Source organism: Trichomycterus rosablanca, chromosome 20 (assembly GCF_030014385.1).
Source record: "Trichomycterus rosablanca isolate fTriRos1 chromosome 20, fTriRos1.hap1, whole genome shotgun sequence".
NCBI classification, from domain to species: domain Eukaryota; kingdom Metazoa; phylum Chordata; class Actinopteri; order Siluriformes; family Trichomycteridae; genus Trichomycterus; species Trichomycterus rosablanca.
The window spans coordinates 23,403,104-23,427,605 of record NC_086007.1 but is presented as its reverse complement, the minus strand read 5'-3'; the positions used below and the strand labels follow the sequence as shown (position 1 = coordinate 23,427,605).

The following is a 24,502-nucleotide window of genomic DNA, read 5'->3' as shown; positions in this document are numbered from 1 at the left end:
GTGTACTTCTGGACATTTAGTTAATCTTTCACGCCACCAAATTCAGTGGCATCACAAAACTTTCTACATTACCAGATTATTAATGCAAGTTGCTGTGTGTATATTTGTAACCCAGCAAAAACACAGAGTCAATGAGTGAAAGGATTTTGTAAAAGCTTTTCAACAAACAATTGTCTGTTCTAATCATTCAGACACAGAAAGAAACACAACTGCAGAATTCATTGAATACAATGACTGCCGTGACAAGGGTGTTTAAACTTGTGACTTTAGTTGTAGATTGATGAGGTAAAGTTCAAACCTGGTATACATTTTTTGAATGATGAATAGTTGATTTATAAATAATTATAATAATTAATATTAAATGTTCTCAGGCTAGTTGCTCCTGATTTCATTATAAAACATGTTTAAATTGGTTAAAATGTTTCATTCAGTCATAGTAAATGTGAAGTAGATACTTAAAGCTCTTCAGGACAAAATGATTAAACAGTATGAACAACAGTTACATAGTAAACAGTTCACTATGAACTGTACAACAATCATCTGTTTCAACACTCCATGCAAAACATTTATGAGTTTAAAGTATATTAGGATTTATGACAGACTTAAGTATGGAAGTGGGCGCAATAATATGGGGCTCCTCTTCTTTAAGTGGTAGTGGAGCATTACAGGTCATTAAAGAAAATATGAACAAAACAATAATAGGTTACACAAGAAATATAAGCATGCATAGAATTCTTTAATGAGTAAGTTCTTTAGTTGTATCTGGTTATTGAATCATGACTACATATGAAAAATCCCTCAATGAAAATTTATTATATATAATGTTAATCTAAAAGCTTATTGAGATTTAAACTTAAATATCTGATAATTACATTATATACTTATGCCATGTATATAAACATATGAAAAATAATATTAAAAACTATTATTAGTAGTAGTAGTCGCAGTAATAATAATAGTGATAGAAATTTAGACTAATTTATAAAATCATTAAATCATTAAATCAATCAACCATTCTACAACTTATCTTATTATTTGCCATGCCAAGCAGTGCTAAAGTTAATTATATATAAACATATATGAAAAAATAACAGTATATTCAAATGTTCTTATTATGATGTTGTTGATTATTATTATTTATGGTAGTAGTAGTGGTAGTAGCACTAATAGTAGTATAAATCATTTAGAAAATCATTAAATAATCTACAGCTTTTCTAATTATTTGCCATACTAAAGTGTACCAAAGTTCATCATAATGAAACTTGGCTGACAATGCAGTGTAGAACATTATTGGTGGGAGCCACGCCCTCATTACTGCTCCATCAGTGATGGTGGAGCGCACGGATCCACAACTGGCTGCGACCCACAGCAGCCAATCAGCGCACAGTTTCTAAACTCTCGCATTCTCAATTTATACAGTTTGCACATGCTACATGAGCGCAAATCTGACAGAGTTATGACGTGTCTGCACAACTGTGCAACTTTGGATTACTTGCGGCATTTGAAACCTGAGCGACGCAATTAAATGCACCAGCTTACATATTTCTGCGTGGTCATGTTTGGAAGATCTCTCAGCAGGAATTAACAATGTTCTTCGGGTTGGTGCATCTTCTTAGTCATGTGCTGCTTTTTACCAATTTGTACTTCTGCATGGAAATTAATGTTTGCGAACTTGTGCAACTTGCTCCGGGTTGTAGGGGGGAGGTCAGGCACGACCAAAAATGTGTTATTAAAATAAGCGCCTTTAAACAGGACTTTAATTTGAATGTCGTACCTGACTCAGTTTTTCTCGCACCTGATGATGCGCACAGAACGCATCCATCCAAAGTGTCCACTTTACGCAGATGCTTTTATTCTGGAGATGTGAACTCGGATCCTTCATCCTCTGCAGCGCTCAGTCTGTGCGCAGGAATGCGTGGAGCTTTCTCTTATAACGGTATGGAATATGATTTTCAGCCACTTGGGAATGACACAGTACACGGATTTCCATCAAACGCCCTACAGACGCACCTCATACGTCGCCGAAGAAACTCCATCATTCACCTTAACTTCACTTCCAGATGCGCAGTCACGACTGGTACTAACCGAGCCATTTCAGAATCGTTAGGAAACGCGCAGAGAAAAATGACAACCAAATCTGCACCGAAAGGCACTGACAGGTCCAAAAGGTTTGCCTCTCATCCCAGATATGTAGAGGTCTTGGTCGTTGCTGATGAGTCCATGGCCGAGTTCCATGGGGACGATCTGAGGCATTACCTTCTGACTCTCATGGCTGTTGCTGCCAAGCTGTACAGGCATCCCAGCATCCTGAACCTCATCAACATCGTGGTGGTGGAGATCCTTGTGATCGAAAAGCCAGAGAAAGGACCCAATATCTCCAGCAATGCTGCTCTGACCCTGCGCAACTTCTGCTCATGGCAAAATGAGTTATACAAGGCTCAAGGGAAACTCTCTGAGTACTGGGACACTGCAATTCTGTTTACCAAAAAGGTAAGATCAGAAAAAGTCTTTTTGAAGTCTTTTCATACAAAAGCATGTAAGGATGCTTCACACTTGTGAACTTCACTCTCAGAAATAAAGGTATTAAACTGTAACTGGGTGGCATGAAGGCACAACAAGTAGTGTTGGTGACACACAGCTTCAGCAATCCGGGTTCAATCCCTGCATCTGGTTTTTGTCTAGGTGGATTTTCATGGGTTTCCTCAGGATACTTACTGGTTTTTTTTACCATGTTCTTCAGAAAAGTTTACCACCTTCTTTAGTTGTTACAAAAATTGTGATGCTCTGTAATAAAACAGCACCCTAAGCAAGCTGCTTTTAAGGATATGCTAAGGCTACGCTATGGACCCACTGATCAGTGTGAATTGGTCAATAAATATAAATGAACTAATTAAGTGTTTAAACTTTTCTTACCCACCACATTAACATTTGTGTGAAAACACACAGAAATCAATCATAACAACAGAGAAATTTAATTTTGGCTGGCATTGATGGATCAAATCAGAAACTTAAAGGAAAACAATGAACACAATACATGGTTGCCATGGCAGCTGCAGTGCATACAAAGTAGATTGTTGTACTACAATGATAATGTTCCTAAGACATAACCCAGTGTATTTATATGTGTTTTGCGCAATAACTTTCTGTGAGCTGGTTTATAGGGGCTTTATCATTTTACACCTTTTGTTCCTTTATTGCTGTGAAGAATTCTGACATCAATAAAATGATGCATTTTATTTAAACCTGATTCACTTTACAAAAAAAGAATCATGTAAAAGGATGTGGAAAAGAATCTCTCCTTAACAGTGCTAGTAAAAACATATTTTGGCCTGGCTTAAAAAGTCAAGGGTTCAAGACTTAAGGCAAAACACTTAAACCCAAGCTGTTGTGGAGTACTGGCTCTTCAGATACTTAGTTTAAATATCAGGTTTTGAAATATGGGAATTTGTGTGTGAAATGAAATACGCAGTATGTCCCAAAGCATGTGGATGCCCTTCTTAACCATACCTATTGCTAAGAGATGAATAAATTCAATTTCACCAAACAAGTGGGTGTAAAAGTATGTCAAAAATGACTATGCCCAAACCTGGTTTGACAAAGTTCTTGTAGAGTAATTCCAGTGACATGCACATAGCTCTGACCTCAACCCTACTGTATACCTTTGGGATGAAGTAAAATGTTGATTGTAAGCCAGACTGTCTTATCCAGTGTCAGTGCCGGACTACATAAATGCTCATTTGAGTAAATAAGCACAAACTCCCACAGTCACAAACCAAAATCTGGTAAAAATCATTTCCAGAAGAATGGATGCTGTCATAGCTATAGTAGGTGGATAGCTCCCTATTAATGCTGTCTGTGTTTTAGTTATTTTTGATTATTGAGTATTTTTTTAAAAGACACATTGCATTATTTATCATCACAAACATCAGTGAGGGAAAAAACAGAGAGAGGCAGACATATGACATCACTATGTCTGTATCAATCAACCCCAAAACTTGATTACATTCTCTAGACTGGCTTTGTACTTAGAAATTACGGTCCACCCAGTTTATGTCACTATACATTCATACTTCAGAGTTAAGCCAGAGTTCATTCTTTGCCTGCATGTTACAGATACAGTAATTTCACTGGCCCACTTTTTTTCTTGCTAATTGCTTGAGAAATAACCATGGAATGGATATACATAAAAATACTTGAATGTAACTGTTACACATTAAAATTGCATGATAATTTTGTTCACATGATACCACTCACATAACAAAATAATAGAAATAGTGTCACTGCTGCAATCAGCTTAGCAATCCTTTGGTTCTTGGGTTACAGAATGACAGGTGACCTTACTACAATCACTTATTCATTTTCCATCTGTGTTTTGACTAGAACTTTTATAGAAATTCTTGGCCACCCCCGTTGGTCACTGCAGAAGGGCACTTCTCATTATTTAAATAGACTATGAAATTCTTCTTTGTCCCATTGCCATATCTGAATCAGTTTATAACCTAATTTAATGAAACGCTTGACTTTTGTTTGGATTCGTGATTTCAATAGAATAGAGCAAATTAAAATGTACAACAACTCACAGCAATAAAATGCTGTCTTCTCAGCTAACTGGCTATGGTGTTTTTAAAATCCCACCAGGACTTATGTGCGGCTACGACCTGTGACACTCTGGGCATGGCTGATGTTGGGACCATGTGTGATCCCAAGAGAAGCTGTTCTGTTATTGAGGATGATGGGCTTCCCTCCGCCTTCATCACCGCACATGAACTAGGTAAGCACGATGATTTACATGCGACAGCTTTAAGGACTTGAGATTGAAATGCAGTTTTCTTTACTCTCTTGAAATAAAAGTACTTAAATGTACCTGTGTTTGCTACATCTAAGTACTTTAGTTTGTCTGTTTTTACAAGGAATGTAGATACAATGGTGGCTAAGCGATTCAAGATTCACCATCATCAGGTTGACAGTGTTGGGCCCCAAAACAAGGCCTTTAACTCACAAATGCATGTGTATGTGTATTCTATCACAATTTGGATAAAATCATCTCATAAATATACTGCTTTTAGGAAAGTGGTAGCTTAATGGTTTAGGTAGTGGGCGGGTAATAAAATCTCAATTTAAACATGTTTTATTGCACTAACTTTTCAGGCCATGTCCTTAATATGCCACATGACAACAACAAGGCCTGTGAGGAAAAGTTTGGGAAACTGAAGGACGACCACATGATGTCCCCTAACCTCATCAAGGTTGATCGCAGCAGTCTTTGGTCTGTTTGCAGTGCCAGCATAGTTACAGATTTTCTGGACAGCGGCCATGGTAAATATATACAACACTCAAAGTAGAATTATATATCGTTTTAATTTCATGCATGTCATATCACACCTCCACATATGTGGAGAACCCTCTTTATTATTACAAAAGCTAACCCATTCCTGGTCTGTTTCTATAAGGTGACTGTCTGCTGAACAAACCCCAGAAGCTACTTGATCTATCAGAGGACCTTCCAGGACTTACTTACAGCCTCATACGCCAATGCGAGTTGGCATTTGGCTCTGGATCTAAGCCCTGTCCTTATATGCAAGCTTGTTCAAAGCTGTGGTGCACAGGAAGGGCACGTGGGCAGCTAGTGTGTCAGACTCGCCACGTCCCTTGGGCTGATGGCACCAGCTGTGGCATAAACAAGATATGCTACATGGGCACTTGCGCTAATAAGGACATCAGTACTAAACCCAAGGTAAGAGCACTGAGGAAGTCTCTATATAGATACTGATATACCCTGTTGTAGATGAATTCTTGATGTATTTTAAATAAATGACTATAATTGTTTGTGTTACATCATAAGATGTCTTGAAAAAAACAGACACTGGCACAAATGTTCATCAATGTAAGCTTAGAATGCAGACTGCAAACAAAGCCCTATTCAGATTGGATCAGTTGATAAGGGACAGACATACGTAATAAAGTCTTGACCTCTCCTCAAGTAAAACATTGGAATCCTGACAGTCATAAAAATACCAGAGAAGGAAATATACAATTTTCTGTGGGTTCTTTTTGCTATGAACTTAAATGTTTGTATCAAACATGGTAAAATCATTGCGTTCAATACCATCTATATATTTGACACCATTTGACAACTTTGTTTAACTTTATGTTCTACAACTGCTCACTTATTTCCAGAGAATTAAAAAGCTTACTTGTACTGGGTAAGTACAAGTATATGGGATAAGGCTTTATATAGTATACGACATGACTAAAAGTATGTGGACACCTCTTATTATTGAGTTCAAGTGTTGCAGCCACACCCACTCCTAACAAGTTTATAAAATTAATTAAATCAAATTAACTATATGCCTCTAAGTTTGTGGCAACAAAGCATGGTTCATGGTTTGAATGGGATGTTCATCAAGCTCATGGTCAGATGAATATGTATAAATAAATCCACTATATAGACAATAGTGCTGAGACACCACTCCTTATTTTTAAATTCATGTGTTTCAGCCACAACAATTGCTAACATGTATAATAAAGAAAATGACATGCTTCCAACTTTGCAGCACAACTTTAGGGTAGGTTTTTTCCACAAAGCAAGCTCTATAAAGACATGAAGAAAAGACTGGATTAAAGAAACTCCAGTGACCTGCACAGATCCCTGATCTCAGCCCCACTGAACAAATTCTCACTGACATATCTTAAAGTTTTGTGAGATGCCTTCTCAGAACAGTTCTAGCTAAAGAAAAGCTTATGGTCATGTGTCCAAATACTTCTGGCCATATAGTTGTGATGGGCGGATCAATCCAAATATCGATATTATCGATACCAATGTTGGTATTGGTATCGGATCGATAATAGTGTGATGGGATAGATACTTTAGTTTTACTTTTTCTCTGCTATATTCAGCACGTTTCTCCCGTTTCATCAGAAAGTAAAGATCATGTGTGTACAGACTCGCTCCTCTCACATCTTACATGCACACCTCGCTCCTCCCCTCCTGCTCTGCTGTGTTTTGTTGTGGTACCGTCACGTTGTTATAATCCTAACAGACATCAGTACATTGGTAGGCATTGGAAGATTGTAAGTTTTTGAATAATTTGCTTTGCAGATACAGATATAGGGTCAATTTGATAGAAATAATAGTTTTGTGGTGATACGCCATGATGGTAATGTAGTGAGAAAGTAAAGCACCTAGAAACAAGAAATCTGAATTTATTTACAACCCTACTGAGAGCAACTACTTACAAAAATGTATGTATTACAATTATACAGAAATGTCATAAAAATTCATTCAGATTTAGCCATTTGATGATGCATCTACCTTAATTATTTTTGCTGTAGTTGTGGGACGTTGTAGCCTAGCAGTTAAGGTACTGGACTAGTAATCAGAAGGTCACTGGTTCAAGCCCCGCCACTGTCAGGTTGCTGCACTTGGACCCTTGAGCAAGGCCCTTAAACCTCAATTGCTTAGACTGTATACTGTCACAGTACTGTAAGTCGCTTTGGATAAAGGCGTCTGCTAATTGCCGAAAGTGTAAATGATTAAAAAGTATCGGTACATGTATTTACTTGGTATTGGATCGATAAAAAATTTTGCAGTATCGCACACCACTACCATATAGTGTCATTTCCAAAACACGAGGAGAAATGTCACTACAAAAATGCAGAGATTTTGATTTGAACAAGACTTTTATTAAACCACAACTGAGTTTTCCTGATAAACCAGTCAAATCTCTCAAAATATGGCAAAGCTTTCTCAAATCTATAGTATTCATGTGGGGCTATGCATGTTTATAATGGGAATGCACATCTGGAAGACGTCTTTTATAATTGTTCATAAATGACAGTGACGCCCACAGGCTTTCCCTTCTCTCTAATCTGTGCACATTCAACATCTGGAGGAGTATAATATACAATACGAGCAAAACAGCAATCAAACTTTCACTAACAAGGGTACCGTGGCTGTTTTAGAAAGAGGCTTCTAGTTTGATCTGTTCTCTTGTCTTCTTTTGTGTGCAACAACTGTTACTGCTATGCTACCAATGGCTTTACATGTGTTGTTATTTATATGTTGTAAATCAAGAAAACAATATAACAAATATAAAAAATATCAAGATGTGGCAAAGTGATTTAATTACAATAATGAAGTCAATAATGAAATTGGGATTTGTCAAAGCATCAAAAAGATTGCACAACCTGATGATTAATTGCAGTCACCTGAAATAATGTTTGCAATTGTGACAGACCTACTCATCTTAGTTGTTGAAGATCACAGTCATGTTCTTTTCACAGGTAGATGGACAGTGGGGTCGGTGGGGGGCATATGGAGCTTGCTCTCGGACATGTGGGGGAGGAGTCCAGCTGGTCAAAAGAGATTGCAACAACCCAGTTCCAGAAAACGGTGGCAAATACTGCCATGGCCTGCGTGTGAAGCACCGCTCCTGCAATTTGGAGCCATGTAAACATGCAGGTAAACTGACTCAATTGTTTTAGACCTCTGACACAAAGTTCTACTTTACCACTTTTTCAATGATAGGTATACGTTCAGCATCTTTGTGATGCTGGTTGCTGGAATGTGTGCACACAATAAATTGATGCCTTGCTTATGTTGGCAGGAAAAAGTTTCCGTGAGGAGCAGTGTGAGGCCTTCAATAACATCAGCCTCAAAACTAACAGACTTGGATCCTCTGTGGTGTGGGTGCCCAAATATTCTGGAGTTTCGGCGAAAGATCAGTGCAAGCTTATCTGCAGAGCAAATGGAACAGGATACTTTTACGTACTTGCTCCGAAGGTATGGACACTACTATCTAAGTACCTGTTAATCAGAGCTGGCTGTTAACCATTGTTAAACATTGTTGGGCTTGGGTGGCGCAGCTGTCTGTTATGGTAGCTCACCACATGTCTGTTTAGAAGCCCGACCGGCTGACACCACAGCTGAGATTTGAACCCAGCTCTCAGCAGTGCTATCAGCCAACAGGTCATCACAGATTTCTGCCTATTTCTGGGCGGATAAACGAAGCACTACAACAGATTGGCACCCTGTCTTGTGTATTTCTACCTTTTGCCCAGTGCGTTTTTGGTGAAATTGGACGTGCCTACAATACCAGACCTTGATAACGAGGTTGATGAAATGGAAATTAAATTAAAATGTAGTGTACACTATAAAGCAAAAAATGTCTAAACACCTGACCATGAATATTGGACATTCTATTTCATAAACATGGGCATTAATTTAGATTTCCCCTTTGCAGCTATAACAGTCTCCACTTATCCAAAATTTTTAATGAAGGATTTGAAAGTGTGTATTTGGGAGTGTGCTTCCCTTTTAAATGCTGAGTATGCCAAAGACAAGAATAAGATCAGTAAAATTTGATCTTGTAACGTCAACTATAAGATGGGAGAAGAGAAAGCCATACACAGAATCATTTACAGCTGTGGCATCTCAGTCTCAGCTGTTTAAACAAACAGTCAAAGATTAAAACCAATAAAATGATTGGAACCACTAACACACTGAAACTCTGTTGGCATTACTCCGTGTTTGAGTATGGTATGGTATGCTCAACCAACCTTCCTCTGGAAGAACGGTTTTGTATAACTTAACACCTTTCAGCGCTGTCTGTGTGTGTTTGGTATGAGTTGGTCTCTGTCAGTGAGGTGTGAACGCATTAGCCATTAGAGCTTTCAAATAAAGTGCACTGACAAAGCGGTTTATCTACACGAACAGGTTGTGGATGGAACACTGTGCTCCCCCGAAACCTCAGCTGTCTGTGTCCAAGGAAAATGCATCAAAGCGGGGTGTGATGGCAAGCTGAACTCTAGCTTGAAGTTCGACAAGTGTGGAGTGTGTGGAGGAAACAATCAAAACTGCAAAAATGTCTCTGGGGTGTTCACCAGACCAATGTAGGTGCCATATTAGGTATTTCCATGTTGAGATCAGTGTTTGAGTCAGTATAAACTTCACAAACAGTTTAGAAATGCCTGGAATTCTGATCTTCATCCAAGTTATAATAATAGATAAACTTATTCTGCCCAGATTAATTACACACTAACAGTAGTACTATTTAAGTCTTTACTGAACACAATGTTAGCAGAGGTAACAATTTCTATAAAAGCTAATCAGACTTCATCAACACTTTCCAGGACATGCAACAGTATCCCAGTTTCAGCCATTTCATAGCCTGCTTTTTTAAACCATTCTCTTGTTGTTTTACTCAGGCACTTTAGGTCATTGTTTTGTTACACCATCCAACTTCTAACGAATTTTAGATGATGAACATTCAACTTGCGATCTCAATATGCAAGCTGTCAAGACCTGGAGTCAACAAAGCACCCTCCACCATGCTTTACAGTTATGATGGTCTTAATAGACAGTGCATCTATCTCTTCACAGAAACATTCAGTTGGCAACTGGTGTATAGAAACATATATTTTTTACTACACAGCAGTTGTTTTCTCCATTATATCTATTTCTATTACCATTATTGTGTTTAGTGTTTTCGTATTGTGAGCACATAAGCAGAAATCTTAGCCAGTTATAGTTATTCTTGGGTTTTTACTTTCAGTATTTTATTGTGTGCTCTTTGCTTTATGCTTATACTACTACAGTAATCTCATGTGTATTGGAAAATCCACTCATTGTATTCTGATATACACCCAGGTTTTTAGACAAATTATTCATCTTAAGGTTTACATAATTCCCAGGCTGGACTGCAAATGAATAATCATTGTGCTCAGTAAAGACACTGAAACACAACAAAAACACTATTTGGGTGTAGTAGTTTAGACAGAAAATGTGTTTATAATTTTGACTTGGATGAGGATCATACCACATTCTATGAATAAGTAATGCAGACAAGTACAAACAGTTCACAAATGTTTTTACAACCATCAACACTATGCAAAAATAAAACTATTGTTTTTTGTTGTTGTTTTGTGTTTGGGGTTTTTTCCAGACGTGGATATAATTTTGTGGTCACCCTACCAGTTGGAGCTTCAAGCATAGACATCAGACAGCATGGCTACAAAGGTTTGCTGAATGATGACAACTACTTAGCCGTCAGGAACATTCACGGTCGGTATCTCCTCAATGGTAATTATGTGGTTTCTGCGGCTGAGCGAGACATTATAGTCAAAGGCAGCTTACTGCGCTACACTGGAACCTCCACAGCTGTTGAGATGTTGAAGGCCATCAGACCCCTTCAGGAGAACCTGATTGTGGAGGTGCTTTCTGTGGGTAAAATGACTCCACCACGCATACGCTATTCTTACTACCTGACAAAGGAAAGCAAGGGGCAAAAGATTCTCAAGAAGGAAGAAAAAAAACATGCTCAGAACAGCATTATGCCAGATACCAACAAAGCACTACTAAAAAGTCAGAAACCCTCCGGTAAATGGATGACCAGTGACTGGGAGGAATGCTCTGTGAGCTGTGGAAACGGCTTCCAGAAAAGACTTGTTAAGTGCTTAGACCTAAATGGGAAAGCAGACACTTACTGTGACAAAACAGAAAAGCCTAGTGCTGTGAGGGTGTGTGGTGACCCTTGTCCTATGTGGAGTATCGGCGAGTGGTCTAGTTGCTCAAAAAGCTGTGGGAAGGGTTTCAAGAAACGGACTATACACTGTGTCACTCACACCGGGCTGCCTCTATCCAGAGTCCACTGCTCAGGCAAGAGAAAACCACAAGAACTGGATTTCTGCACTGCTAGAAACTGTTAGAGACTTGTAAATGTACACTATAAAGGCAAATATTTGTGGACACCTGACTGTAAACTACTGGACAAAAATTATTACTGAAATACCTGCATTTGTGGTATACAACAGCCCCCAATCTTCCGCGAAGCTTCTTCCACAAGATAAAAAGTGTCATGAAGGCCTGGCTCACAGTCTACATTCCAATTAACCCCAGGTCAGGGCTTGGAACCAGTGGATTTCCTCCACACCAGACTCATCAAACCTTGACTTGAAGGAACACGCTTAATGCATAGGGGCACAGTCAATTCAGAAGCATATACTTGATTTAAAAAGTGTCCACATCTTATTATATAGTGTAGGTTTTATGGACCATTGTTTCAGGTCCAAACTCTCAATTTACTTTTGTTGCTGTCTTATGGTGCTTTACCAGTGCAAATAATGGTGCAACAGGATAAAGTAACTGGTAACCAGGTTTGTGTGATATAATGATTTGATTATTTCTACCTGATTTCACACTGTTTTTGCTGTTTTTCTTTGTTGCAACAACACAGCTCTTAAAATCTGAATTGCCAACAGTTTTGCTTTTGAATTATTCTTCAGCCATCTTCCCCCTCAGACACAGCCGATTATATCTGTGTTGGCGCCCAGACGGCCGCCAGCACTGCTGACAGTTAAACCTGGACCTAAAAATGATGTTTTAAACCAGTCTGTTTTAAACTGTTCCAATAACAGAAGCAACATTAGCTAATATAATATAAAATGACCAACTGTGCCCTACATTAGCATTGTTTTATTGGATTAAATTGGCTAAATATTTAGTTTCAGATAAATACCAACACATCCCACAGTCTATTGTACTTCAGAGCAGCAGCTTAGCACATACTCATGTCCTGGTGTTGAGTTAGAACCAGGTTGGTCTTGAGAGACTTTTTTTGAAATTGGGGTTGTACAAAAATAAATACTTCTAAATAATACTAAAGCTAAAATGAGCATATTGCTGGTATGGACCAAATTTGTCTCCCTGGCACTAATGGGGCAGCATCTACACTAGCAGTTGCTCTGCTGAAACTAACATTACATAAGCAGAAAACCACACAAGCTTTCATGTTGCACACTAGCAACTTAAAATAAATAAATATTTGATATCTACAAAACAATTCACTTGCATTTTTGACATTGCATATTTGTTAGGAATTTTCTAGAACTTAGATCCACTAAGCAGAACCACATGACTGATATTTCCAAGAACGACACAGTTTAAACAAACTGTCTGATAGATTTAACATTTTACAATGATTTTGGATTGCTGTTCCAACTTAGTTTACACAACCCCCGCAAAATAAGTATTCACAATATATATATATATAGTGTATCTATTAAAATATTTTCTATTGTCCTCAGTCAATGCTATCAGAGTAGTGTAAAACACAGCATTCAGGCTTCAGTAATGCAAATATATTTAGCTTTTTGTAGTTAAATGGTCAAATGTGAAGTGTTTATGTCAACCAAATGTAGCTCTGATTGGTCCTATAAATTGTGTTGGTTCTATAAATTTCTACCCTGATCTATGCCCTGATTAAGGGAAACTATTTGTTGTATTGCCTGTGTACAATGCAAATGAAAGTCTCTATTTCCTTTTCAAACTTTTTTGTACAGGTGTCCCTTTTTGTATGAATGAGATTTTAAAAAGCAGTCCACTTTATAGAGAAATGCACATGGCGTTAAATGTTGTATTTCCCATCAGAATCATTATTTCAACCCATCCAGCTATAAACACAAATACATTTGGCCAATATGTTTCTTCTTACAAGGCACAGTAATAATGTCCTGGTATGTGTTGTATTAATCACTGCTGTATACGATTAGAAATCCTGTGTTTGTTGTTGACAAGAAATTGACATCTGTTGCTGTTTAATGATTTTAAAAATTTAGCAATTTGATTTATTTAGATTTTTGTTTCTTTTGAGGTAGAGAGAAGCAGTTGTACTTTTTGTTACCAGTTTTCTTTGTATACTGTGTATACATCCATTTAACTGTGCATAAATAAACTTATAGTTAATTTAACATGAATGCCTGATTCTGGTTGTATTGATAATTTTTTCAGTGCAGAACTTTTATTATTTATAACAAAGACTGGACAAGAACTTATGAAGCTAGATGTTATTCAATATTCAATTGTAAAAGGGTAAAAAGTTTGTTGTTGATCTCTGTCGTTAGTCACTTTCCTCTTAGCTACCTACCAGCAAAATGCTTATTTTAGCTTTAGTATTACTATATATTTTTGTACAAACCCAATTCCAAAAAAGTTAGGGCAGTAGATAAAACATGTAAATAAAAAAAAGCATTTTAAATTTTTGTTAAACAGTACATAGCTAATGTTCTAATTAATGTAAATATACTTCTATATATTCTATAATATAATTTCTAATTGGATGCCTGCAGCATATTTCAAGTGTAGGTGCCTTAGGAGGCTGGTGATTACTGTTGCTGTGGCCAGCTGTGTCTGTAGAGCGCCCTACAAGGGTGGTAATACTGCCGAGGCTAGAACCATGATCTCAGAGCTGGTGGGCGGCTGTAATAAACTGCTGCACCAACAACATATATTTTTGGTTATATGGGCTTTTTACTTTTCAGGGATACATTTACTTAAATGCTATATTACGTTAATTAGGTTAAATCGCTCTTGTGTTTAGGTGTAAGTCACCCACTGACATGATTATGCAGAGAGCAGTTAAATAGCTGTGAACTCCCTGACCTGTGGGTCAAAAAGCCAAGTCTGCTGCACCACTTGTGTGGGCAATTTGAATTTAATAACAGCTAAAGCTGAGTAAATCAAGCAATGCTTGTGCAAATCAAGATTTTAGGTTTAGGTCCATCTACATGAGAGCATACATTCATGTACATTTGAACATGAGACTAGTTATAATCAATGCAAATATATATTTCTAGAGAATTCATTTTTGGGGGGAGGGGGGTTCGGCCTGGGAACAGAATTCAAGTTGCATAGTTAAGACACAAACCATCTGCCAAGAAAGTACCAAGTGGGCTTGAAGAATTTTGAAAATTATAAGAATGTGGTTTTAATTGCAAGTTATGAAATGTGAACAATTTTTTAATAGCATTCTGGTAAGTTCTAAATGTTTTGCTACTAGTAAATACATCACATGCATTATGCAGTTATGCTGTAGAATATAGCACTAAGCCCCACTTTGTCCAAAGGGGCTTAGTGATGATGAAACAGAAAAGCACCTTTCCAAACTGCTGCCACAAAGTTTAAAGCATATAATTTAGTTTTTGATTATATATTTTGATTATATACTTTATCTAGTTAGCAATGGGAGTGGCTAACAATAGAACTTGATAAACAGGAAGAAATACTTTTAAAGTTATTCATTCAAGTATATTTAACCTGTTTAATGTATATAAATAAAACATAAAAATTATTTTAGGAAGGTGTTGACCCCATTATTCCATTAACAATACCATACCAGTCTTTTCCAAACTGATATTAAATTGGTCATGATTAGTTCAACATTAGCCTGATATAAAGAATCAGAGTGGTACATTCTTAGGCAATTTATTTAATTATTTTAAAAGATTTTATATTGTTGTGTGAGATCAAAAAACCTACTCTTCCATTTAACAACCACATCTGCTCCACAATGAAAAGCAAAGCCTTCCCCACACCTCCTGACATGGTTCAGAGACAGCGGGATGCTAATATAATACCATTGTCAGTTTGAAGCTCTTTATTACCCATTAATGCTTTGTCCGGACCACCACAGAATTGTAAAGCCGAGCGTGAAGCCAAGTCTCTAAAGTTTTAAACATGACAGGGATAAAAGATTATTCCCTTTATAATGTGTGGCAGCACCATGTGTGATACTGCTTTTTAAAGGAATGTTCAATGGGCCAGGATTAAAGTAATACACCGCAAGTTTAGTTAGAAAGGTCAGCTCTGTTAAAAAGATCCCACATAATAATGAGAACCATCAGCTCTCCAAGTAGCAGTAAGTACATTAAATTGTGACACAATCGCCGCATTTTAATAAATAGAGTAAAATAGTTGTCTGTCAGAGAGACGTGTCGTCCAGAGCTACTGGCAAAATCAAAACAAACAACCATCCTACTAGTTTTTATATTGTACTTGGTTGTCCTCACACATCAAACCAGCCGTTTGTTTTCTTATTTAGTTGAATTAATTAATAACTTTATGATCCTGTATTATGTATCTTACATATTTGATATCAAAATAAAGGCAAAACACTTTTGTAGGGAAAACAATCCGATCATGCTTGTAACTGTTGTCTAAGTCTGAGTAGCAGCTACAGGAAATGTTTGACAGAGGAAGTATAATGATCTGGCATAAATTGTTCATTTGATTATTCCTATTATATACAATGGATCAAAATATTAGGCAATTTCAAGTCTTGATAGATATACAGTTACAGCCTGTTTCACCGCTGGATCCAGCTAATCAGTGCTGATAATTTGTAATGTTACTCTAAAGTAAGGTTTACATTACCATGATTGTCCCTCTCACACTTCTTGCTGTGCAGTCCCAAGTGTCAAAGACATAAGCCCAGCTCAGATTCTTTACAAAGTGATGAAAGAGTAAAAGCAATTTGCTGACCAGTCACTCCACAACAGCTGGATGAAGATAATACAATCTCATTCACACTTACAGACTGATTTAGAACTTTGTAATACACTATATGGCCAAAATATGTGGACATCTGACTATGAGCCTATCAAACATCCCATTTTAAAACTATGAAGTTAAGACTTGCTTTGTGACTATAAAAGCATACATTTATAAGTGTGTTTGTGGGAATTTGTGCCCATTCAGTCAAGAGAGCATTTATGAGACCATGCACTGATAATGATCCACACTAAATTAGTAAAACCATGTCATTATGGACCTCGCTTTGCACAGGGCATGGTCATGCTGGAACAGAAAGGTGCCACAAAGTTGGAAGTATATAAATTACATAAAGAGCAACATATCAAGCACCCTTCATTAGCATTCTTCTTTTTTATTAGTACATCACTGCAGCTGAACTGACTAATCGTAAAGTTATGCACTGCAGCAGCATACAAATTATGCACAGGCAAAAAAGCCATTATTTATCTTTTTAACGGAACCAATTAAATTATTAAGCTTTCATCATTATGTAGCAGATGAAATGAAAAGAGACTGCAGTTTTATGTCCACGAGGTAAAACATCACCTCTATAGATTACAATCTGTGTCAGGTGTGTCTTGGAAATACAGAACGCCCTGTGTCTATTGTATGAAACCCATCATCGCTCTGTCGAGAGAGTATGAGGTAATGCCACGAGGCCTAGAGAGCCTGAAGTGCTCACTTCCTTTTATCTTTTAGACGAATGTTCAGCTAGCTCGGTGGAACATTAGCTGCACAGATTTTTATGTATTGGTTATATAGCAGGTCCTATGAGGAGGGTCATGAGTGTATTATTCAGCTGCAGGGGAGCAATAAAAGCTGAGAGGCTTGCAAAGTCCATACAAAAGAAACCTGTGAGATTCTGTTCAAGACTCAATCACACCAATGTATTTTGCTGTGTCTTGCTAAGCCCATTTAAGAACTATTACAAGCTGCATTTCAGACACAAGCCAGAAATGGTCAACCAGTGCACTTTGTTAGAATTTATAGGTAGAAATAAGTTATTTACAGCTGCCTGGTTGTTTAGTGAGCTTTTCCTGGAAGTGTCAAATTTACAATCCATTACTACACAAAACTTGATGGTCCATAACGAAAACATTATAATAAAATTTATTTCTTTTTAGCTTACAATGAACTATACAGTCTCATGTAGCTCCGTTATTAGGTAATACATATATTCTGCATGCATTAATCAACTGAGCACAAAGCCTAAAAGTTTTTTTCACAGCCTAAGGGGTCTGTTGGCACCACCAGGCAGAGCCCAGTTACCATTTTTTATGTCTACTCATGTCTGGAAGATGGATTCTTATTTCCTGGGAATTTCACTGCCTGAAAACAATTTTTTTCAAGCCATAGAGCAAATCCATGTTTAAGAAGACACATAGCTCAGCTGTCACTATTCATCCAACATGTTGAAACATTAGCTACTTATTACACAAGCCATGAGCTAGCTAGCGCTTCTGTGGACCATGACCAGGAGGTACAAAAATGCAGAACAAAATAGATTAGAGTAATTCTTATGTCAAATAACAATGTAAGTAGAACTCATAGTCAATTAAAGCAATGTCATTGACTTGTAAATATGAATAATGTACACTGTATTGCCAAAAGTATGTGGACACCTGAATACGAGCTTGTTGGGCATCCTATTTCAAAAATAAATGCGAGTGACCTAGAATAGAATGGCCTCTGTGTGATCTTTTCACCTTTCACAACAACAGGTACTCTTTAGAGAATGCTTCTCAAGACTTTTAAGTATGTCTGTGTGAATTTGCCCATTGAACAGAGGATTTTAATAGATGGGCACTGATGTTGGCCAAGAAAGCCTCAACTGATATTCCAGTTCATTTGAAAGCTGTTCAGTGGGGTTGAGGTCAGAGCTCTGAGTTTCTTTAAACCAAGAGAGCTTGATTTGTACACAGGGGCACAGTCATGTTGGAACAGGAAAGGACCTTCTCTAAACTGTTGCTGCAAAGATGAAAGCATAGAATTTCCTTTATATAAATTATTTATTAGCAATTGATGTAAATGAAAGACATGAATTCAAAAATTAGAAGAGGTGTCCCGATACTTTTGTCAATCTAGTGTGTCTATAAGTAGACTAGTGCAAGCTGCCTACAGTAACTTAAATGATCATTTTTGTGTTTGTGGCATGTCTTAATTTTAATAATTAGATTATACATTTTAATGGCTTTACTTTATTTGCAAACACTGATGAAACGTGCATGATGAATGAAACTGAACATGATAAATGAACTTTATGACAGTGACTCAATGGAGCAGAAAGACCCCATTAAGTAAGTATATTTATTTTCACTCCCTTAACACATGTTGTTTTGTTTAAGTTACTAAAATACTTGCCAAAGGCTTATTCATTTATATTAATTTATAATAATCTGGCTGTGTGTTGCAGTATATAGAATTGAGCCAAATTTAATGGTGTTATTTTGTTATTAATCCTCTACTAAAGTTGGTAACAGCATTCAGGTTCAGTTTTCGGGGTATAAATATTTCAAACATGCTTGTTCTGGCATTGAAACAAAGAAAAGAACCTCTACTCTTCCAAGTAGGAGTGACTCCTACTCCCCTGCTGAGGTATCGGTATAAGTGGTGGAGGAATCCAGAGAGCCTGGCTTGTTCATCTGTACTTGTTAGGGCTTTCTGTAAAAAAACAACACTGGTCAATTAAAAAATCTGAAACAATCTTGGGGATGTGAGCTAGTCTGCGACCTCTCTCAGCCTGAGTGTAAAAATTACTACATTGGGAGAAAAAGAAAAGAAAGGCTTACCTTAACACAAACTTAACATTTAATAAGTCAAGAGCATAAACTATCATCCTCTGACCTATATCTTTGTTGCTTTTTCCAATGGTGCAGATAGTAATTCAGCTCTGAATTTCCTTTAATTCTGCTCCCCTGACATTCTCTCTTGAATGTCCAGATGTAAGCTTTGGAAAATATATATCAACAGTTAAGTGCAGCTGTGGTCAGCAGCTGAGGACCTTAGCTAGGGGAAATGAAGTGAAAACAAGCTTACAGTCAATAATATTTCCTGTTTCATTGTTGTAAACCTTTTAAATGATACAGACTTAAAATACAGTATGTCCACTGTGCATATGGCAAATGTGATAATGACTTATCAATAAAGTAATATCATAAATGAATATTAACAGAAATAAATGCATTGAAAATACTGTATGTTTGTGCACTAGTGGCAAAGGTTATATTTTTACAGGTTATATTCTCTGCTCCAACAACATCTGGTGGGATTCTACATGTTTTAAAACTGATCATTTCTATTCTTAAATCTGACTGTAAAACCTGCAGTTTAGAAATGTAGAATTAATACTAATAAATTAAGGCACTTTATTCATTGTATCACAAACACCAGGGCTAAAGAAAGGAGACTTTTTCAAGTACAGTTGTGTGGGAAAGTTTGTGACTTATTGCTTACAGATGATATAATGACATAAACATTCTATTACCATAAATTTTTTTGATATGTCACTGTCTCTGCTGACCATAAGAATTTTGAATATGTCCCTTTGAGATTTTTTGAGAGACTATTTCAAGCTGCTGTCATAAAAAACAATAAACAAATGTACAAACCCATTTCAAAGCAAATCTAATCAATGCTAAGTTTTTTCCAACTTCCCATGCTAACAAAGTATCGTGCAGTTTTTCTCACACATTGTGTTTTTTTTAACCTACTGTGACTCTTCGCACACCCACTTTCCAGCTGTTGCTTTTTTTATATTATTCATTTAAACTCACAATGTTTTATGAACTGGAGGACCACAAGCATAGTTTTATTTATTAAAGAGGTCTTACTTTACTGACTGATCAGTTTTTTCAACTGCTTTATCCTAGTCAAGGTTGCATCTGGGTCACTTCACAATTAGTAAAATGCAAATGCTATTGTAAGAACATGAAAAGGGTATTGTGATGGTGTAGGGGGAGACGTTGCTACCTTAGGCCCAGGGTGATATGCTGTAGAAAATATTATTTAAGTAATTATATGGTTTAATTAGGTTACAAAGCAGGACAATGATCTAAAACAATTAAGCAAGTCTAAATACCTGAAAATAAACATAATAAGCTTTTTGTAGGGGTCTAGAATTTAATGAAGGCAGTGTGGCAAGACCTGAAGCTAGAAGTTCATGCCAGAACCGTCTACTTTTCTGGGGTAGATCAGTTGGATGAAAGAAGGCATAGCTTAAGGCACAGGTAATCCTTACATGTCAAAAAGAGCTGACAATCCAGATGAAGGATTGCATCCAGTGGCAATCTTGAGCATTCCAGCGTTCTCAGCAAACAGAGCGGCCCCTGAACCTCTACAAGCTAAAAAAAAAAGATAGAAGCTTGCTTTGATTTCAAAAAGTCAGCACACAAACAGTGGCTAAAACACACAATAGTGGTCAAAGTAAAGAAACTGAACCTACCTGGGTGTCCAGAACTGTTTATTAGTGATGGTTTCATGTCTGATATCTTAAAGGAATTGTCAAGTGCATAATCCTCCCAAAGTCTTTATCAATATTTGCCAAAGTACAACCTCTGTGCTTGTTTTAGGAATGTGAAATGCATTTGTTACTATGGAAAATGTATTTGCTTAAAATCACAATTTCTACATGGTTGAATTCCATTAGGCATACCACAAAACAGGATTTGTGGGTCAGTGAGGTAACCTCAGAAGTGACTTAAGTCAACACAGTTAAGTCAACACAACAACTAACTCAACGCTGATCTTGTATTTTAGTTCAATCAAGGAAATAATCTCATTTTAAAGCAGAAAAAATGTCAGGTGACTTTATTAAAGGTACATTATTATTACACCACATGGCTAGAACAAGGCATTCAGAATTACACTGCTCACCTGGTTTACAGCGTAATAATATTCTCTCAACCACATTATTTAAATCACTTGACTTCTAAATCACTTGGTATTAAACATTGCAGATCATCTTGAGCTATTTTATTGCTGTTAGGCATCTATAACATGTAATATTTAAATCATATGATGACTTTACGATCCCTTATTAAATGTTTTTTTATAAATTTGTATAATAAATAATATTTTGTTTGTCCCACAATGGATTTGCGACCTATTTGAGGAATGTTCTTACTTTGTGTCCTCTCGGGGGAGTCAGACCTGTTAAATAACATAGCTATAAACATGAATCACGTGTGCATCTTGTCTCAGTTGTGAATGCTATAATACCATACACTAATCATCATCCATGCACTTACTTCACTTAAGTGGTTTCCCTCTGAATCATATTGTTGAGAGATTTTCCTGACATGCACTGAAGGAGAATTTTAAAGTCTTCACTCTCCTGTGACAGCAGGGAGTCATTAGTCATGGGTGGAACTTCATTGCAGTTTGACCGGTGACATTTTAGCCTGCATGTTTCAGAAAATATGAACGTTGCTTTTTCGTTCAGGTTGATCATCAATCATCTCATTATTGACTCCTCCAGGGAGTGATTTTAAATGAGGGGAGAGCCTGTTTAGAATTGTTTTCTTCCAGTATATCCCAAACATAGTTAAATTGGGGTGTACATGTTAACCCCATTGCACTCTGTGCTAGTCACAAAGAATGAACAATCACAACATGCCTGTGCTTGAAATATTTAACAAAGAACAAAAGGTGTATATGCAGAGCCACTGTTTTAAAAGTGAAGAAAAGCTTCTTTCAACACAGCCATTATTCAAATATATATACTGTATATATGGGGAGTTTACTCAGATCAGTCAGGCAAATCCACACTGAAGAAACAAATGCTGCAATCATTCGTTATAGTCTCACAAGGTGTGTATAACAATTTAGAAAATGTATATGTCATACTGTACGACATCATAGATTGTTACATCCTTGGGTACTAATTTAACATTTCCTCATTATTTGACACCACTGAAAAGCAAGTAAGCCCCCTGTGAAACTGACAATGTAAATTCCTTTCTACAAAAGGTCAGATTTCATTGAGTCTGATGCTTTCCATTGAAGCACATTCTCAAGCAACTCTTCAACCATTCAGCTTTTTTATTCCAATTATGTTAACAATAATTTATAAACTATAACAGATTTTTTAAAAATCTAAGTAGAAGCATTTGTGCATGTCCTTTTGAGAGATGACTTTAACTGTATATGACAGTAAACTTTTATTACAGGGGAAAGACGTTAAGTGTATTACATCATGCACCGAGTATGTAATGCCTCCACTTAGCTATGATCGAGTCTAATAAAAGAAACAGTATAAATTCTGCCAGTTAAAGCAGTCCCTTGATGAATATTTCGGTTTTACAAATTGAAAGCAGGTTGTACAGGTTGAATGGGAGAAATATTACTTCCACTTTCAAACTAGAGAAATAGGCTGAAAAAGCAAAAACATATAAAGGGTATATATTACATGCTACTTCCTTTGAAATATTACATATTAAAAAAGACAATGAATTAGGGCAGCAGGAATTAGTGTAATGTTTTTTTTATTACATACTCATAGCATTTGAGCAACAATAGATTTTTGTCATGTCAAACAATGCAATGTGACATGACATCTATTCCCAATATCTATACCTGGTAACTGTAATAAATTTAGAAGTAAACTTGAACTGTACTTGGACTTAAAAATTGTATTAAGACCCTATTTATGGGTGCAGCTTCGCAATAAACTGCAGTATTGCAACAACTTAAAACAGGCTCCTTTAAGTGGTTAGCATTAGCAAAGTTGTTTTATTGTTTATATTGCTTAACATTACCTGTGTGCAGTCAATTTTGGTGTGTGGAATTATCCAAATTTATTATTTTATTATATTTAATTTAATTCTAATGCTTGGAATATGACTCTCCTTTTGGGACCAACTGAAAACCATTTTATCTACAATCTGGACTGAGTAACCGAGTCTTCGTAATAAAGGAATGCTTGTGAACAGGGTCAGTAATCTCTGCACTAAAGGGAGGGACTCATGCCTAAGCAAGGATGGACTGTTTTTCTTAAGTGGAAGAGAATGTCATGGTAACCCACTGTTTTACCACTGAGGCATAGGGATGAATAAAAATGCATGTAGGAGGGTAGCTGCTTCTCACACCCATTAATTAACCCTTAGCTAAGCACACAACAGCCCAAATACTGATCTGGCCGTGAGCTTGCTGGACATCCCATTTCAAAAACAAATGGTATTTGAGTTCTATGTGATCTTTACTGCTATAATAACAGCCTTTTTCTCACAAGACTTTGAAGTATTGTAGTTGGAAGCACCTTTATATAATTGATTTATTACACCATTTAGCAATTGTTGTGGCTGAAACACATGAATTCAAAAATCATAAGAGGCTTTCTACTACTATTGCCTGGCTTGATATTGCGTATGGTGATGTTATGGTGTTATATGGTGAAGTTTGTGTGCAGCTGCACAATAGACCCTGTCCATAGAGCATATGACAAACAATTGTTATGCTGATTGTTGCTTTCAAAGATAAAATGGAAGTGAATTTTGTAAGGTGCCAATGTCTTCCCACTTTACTGCAGGTGTCTACGGAAATTGCAAGTCTAAATATTAGTAATCGCTATGGTTAAAGTGGCCAAATTGAATCCATAGAATCGTTGTTAAAATATTGCACTTGAGTTAAGATATACACTCTACATACATCTAGTTTACAAAAAATAACACATGAAAGATAATGCTGCATTATGGCATCTGAAAAACTATGATTTCCTTAAACTGAGCAAAAGTGCGCTGTCTGACTGAATGTGTGTGGCAGCGTATGTGTGGTGCAACAGCTGTGCAAACCAGACACTAATCTATATCACCCCAGCCAACTCCAGCCGCTCCCATGATGTCAGAACAGGTGAGGTCAGCACTGTCAATATGCATCCATAATGAGTGGGGGTCTGGGAGTCCAGCCAGCGTATCAGAGCACCAGTGCAAAGGATTGTTGGTTGCAGGAGAAGCAGCTGTTTCAGCTTCCACTCCAACAGGCCCAAGCCCTCATTAGAACGCAGCCAAGAGCAATAGCTTAAATCTTGCCTAATCTCGACTAACCTGACGTCAGTGCAGCAGTGCGTGTTTGTTGCATAGCCCATGTAAGGTTGTCTGCGAGGAGTGGATGTCAAGAGACAGACAGAGTCACTACAAAATG

General features: G+C 37.0%; 1 protein-coding gene across 1 annotated transcript; it reads left to right on the top strand.

The window, feature by feature from the left end:
* Positions 1-1,587: 1,587 nt before the first annotated feature.
* On the top strand, positions 1,588-11,764 carry LOC134334267 (A disintegrin and metalloproteinase with thrombospondin motifs 15). The gene is made up of 8 exons (XM_063016507.1): positions 1,588-2,490; positions 4,639-4,771; positions 5,149-5,316; positions 5,451-5,734; positions 8,284-8,461; positions 8,607-8,782; positions 9,716-9,891; positions 10,944-11,764. Exons 1-8 carry the CDS (start codon positions 1,588-1,590, stop codon positions 11,704-11,706), a joined length of 2,781 nt encoding a protein of 926 aa, XP_062872577.1. The 3' UTR covers positions 11,707-11,764.
* Positions 11,765-24,502: the final 12,738 nt, after the last annotated feature.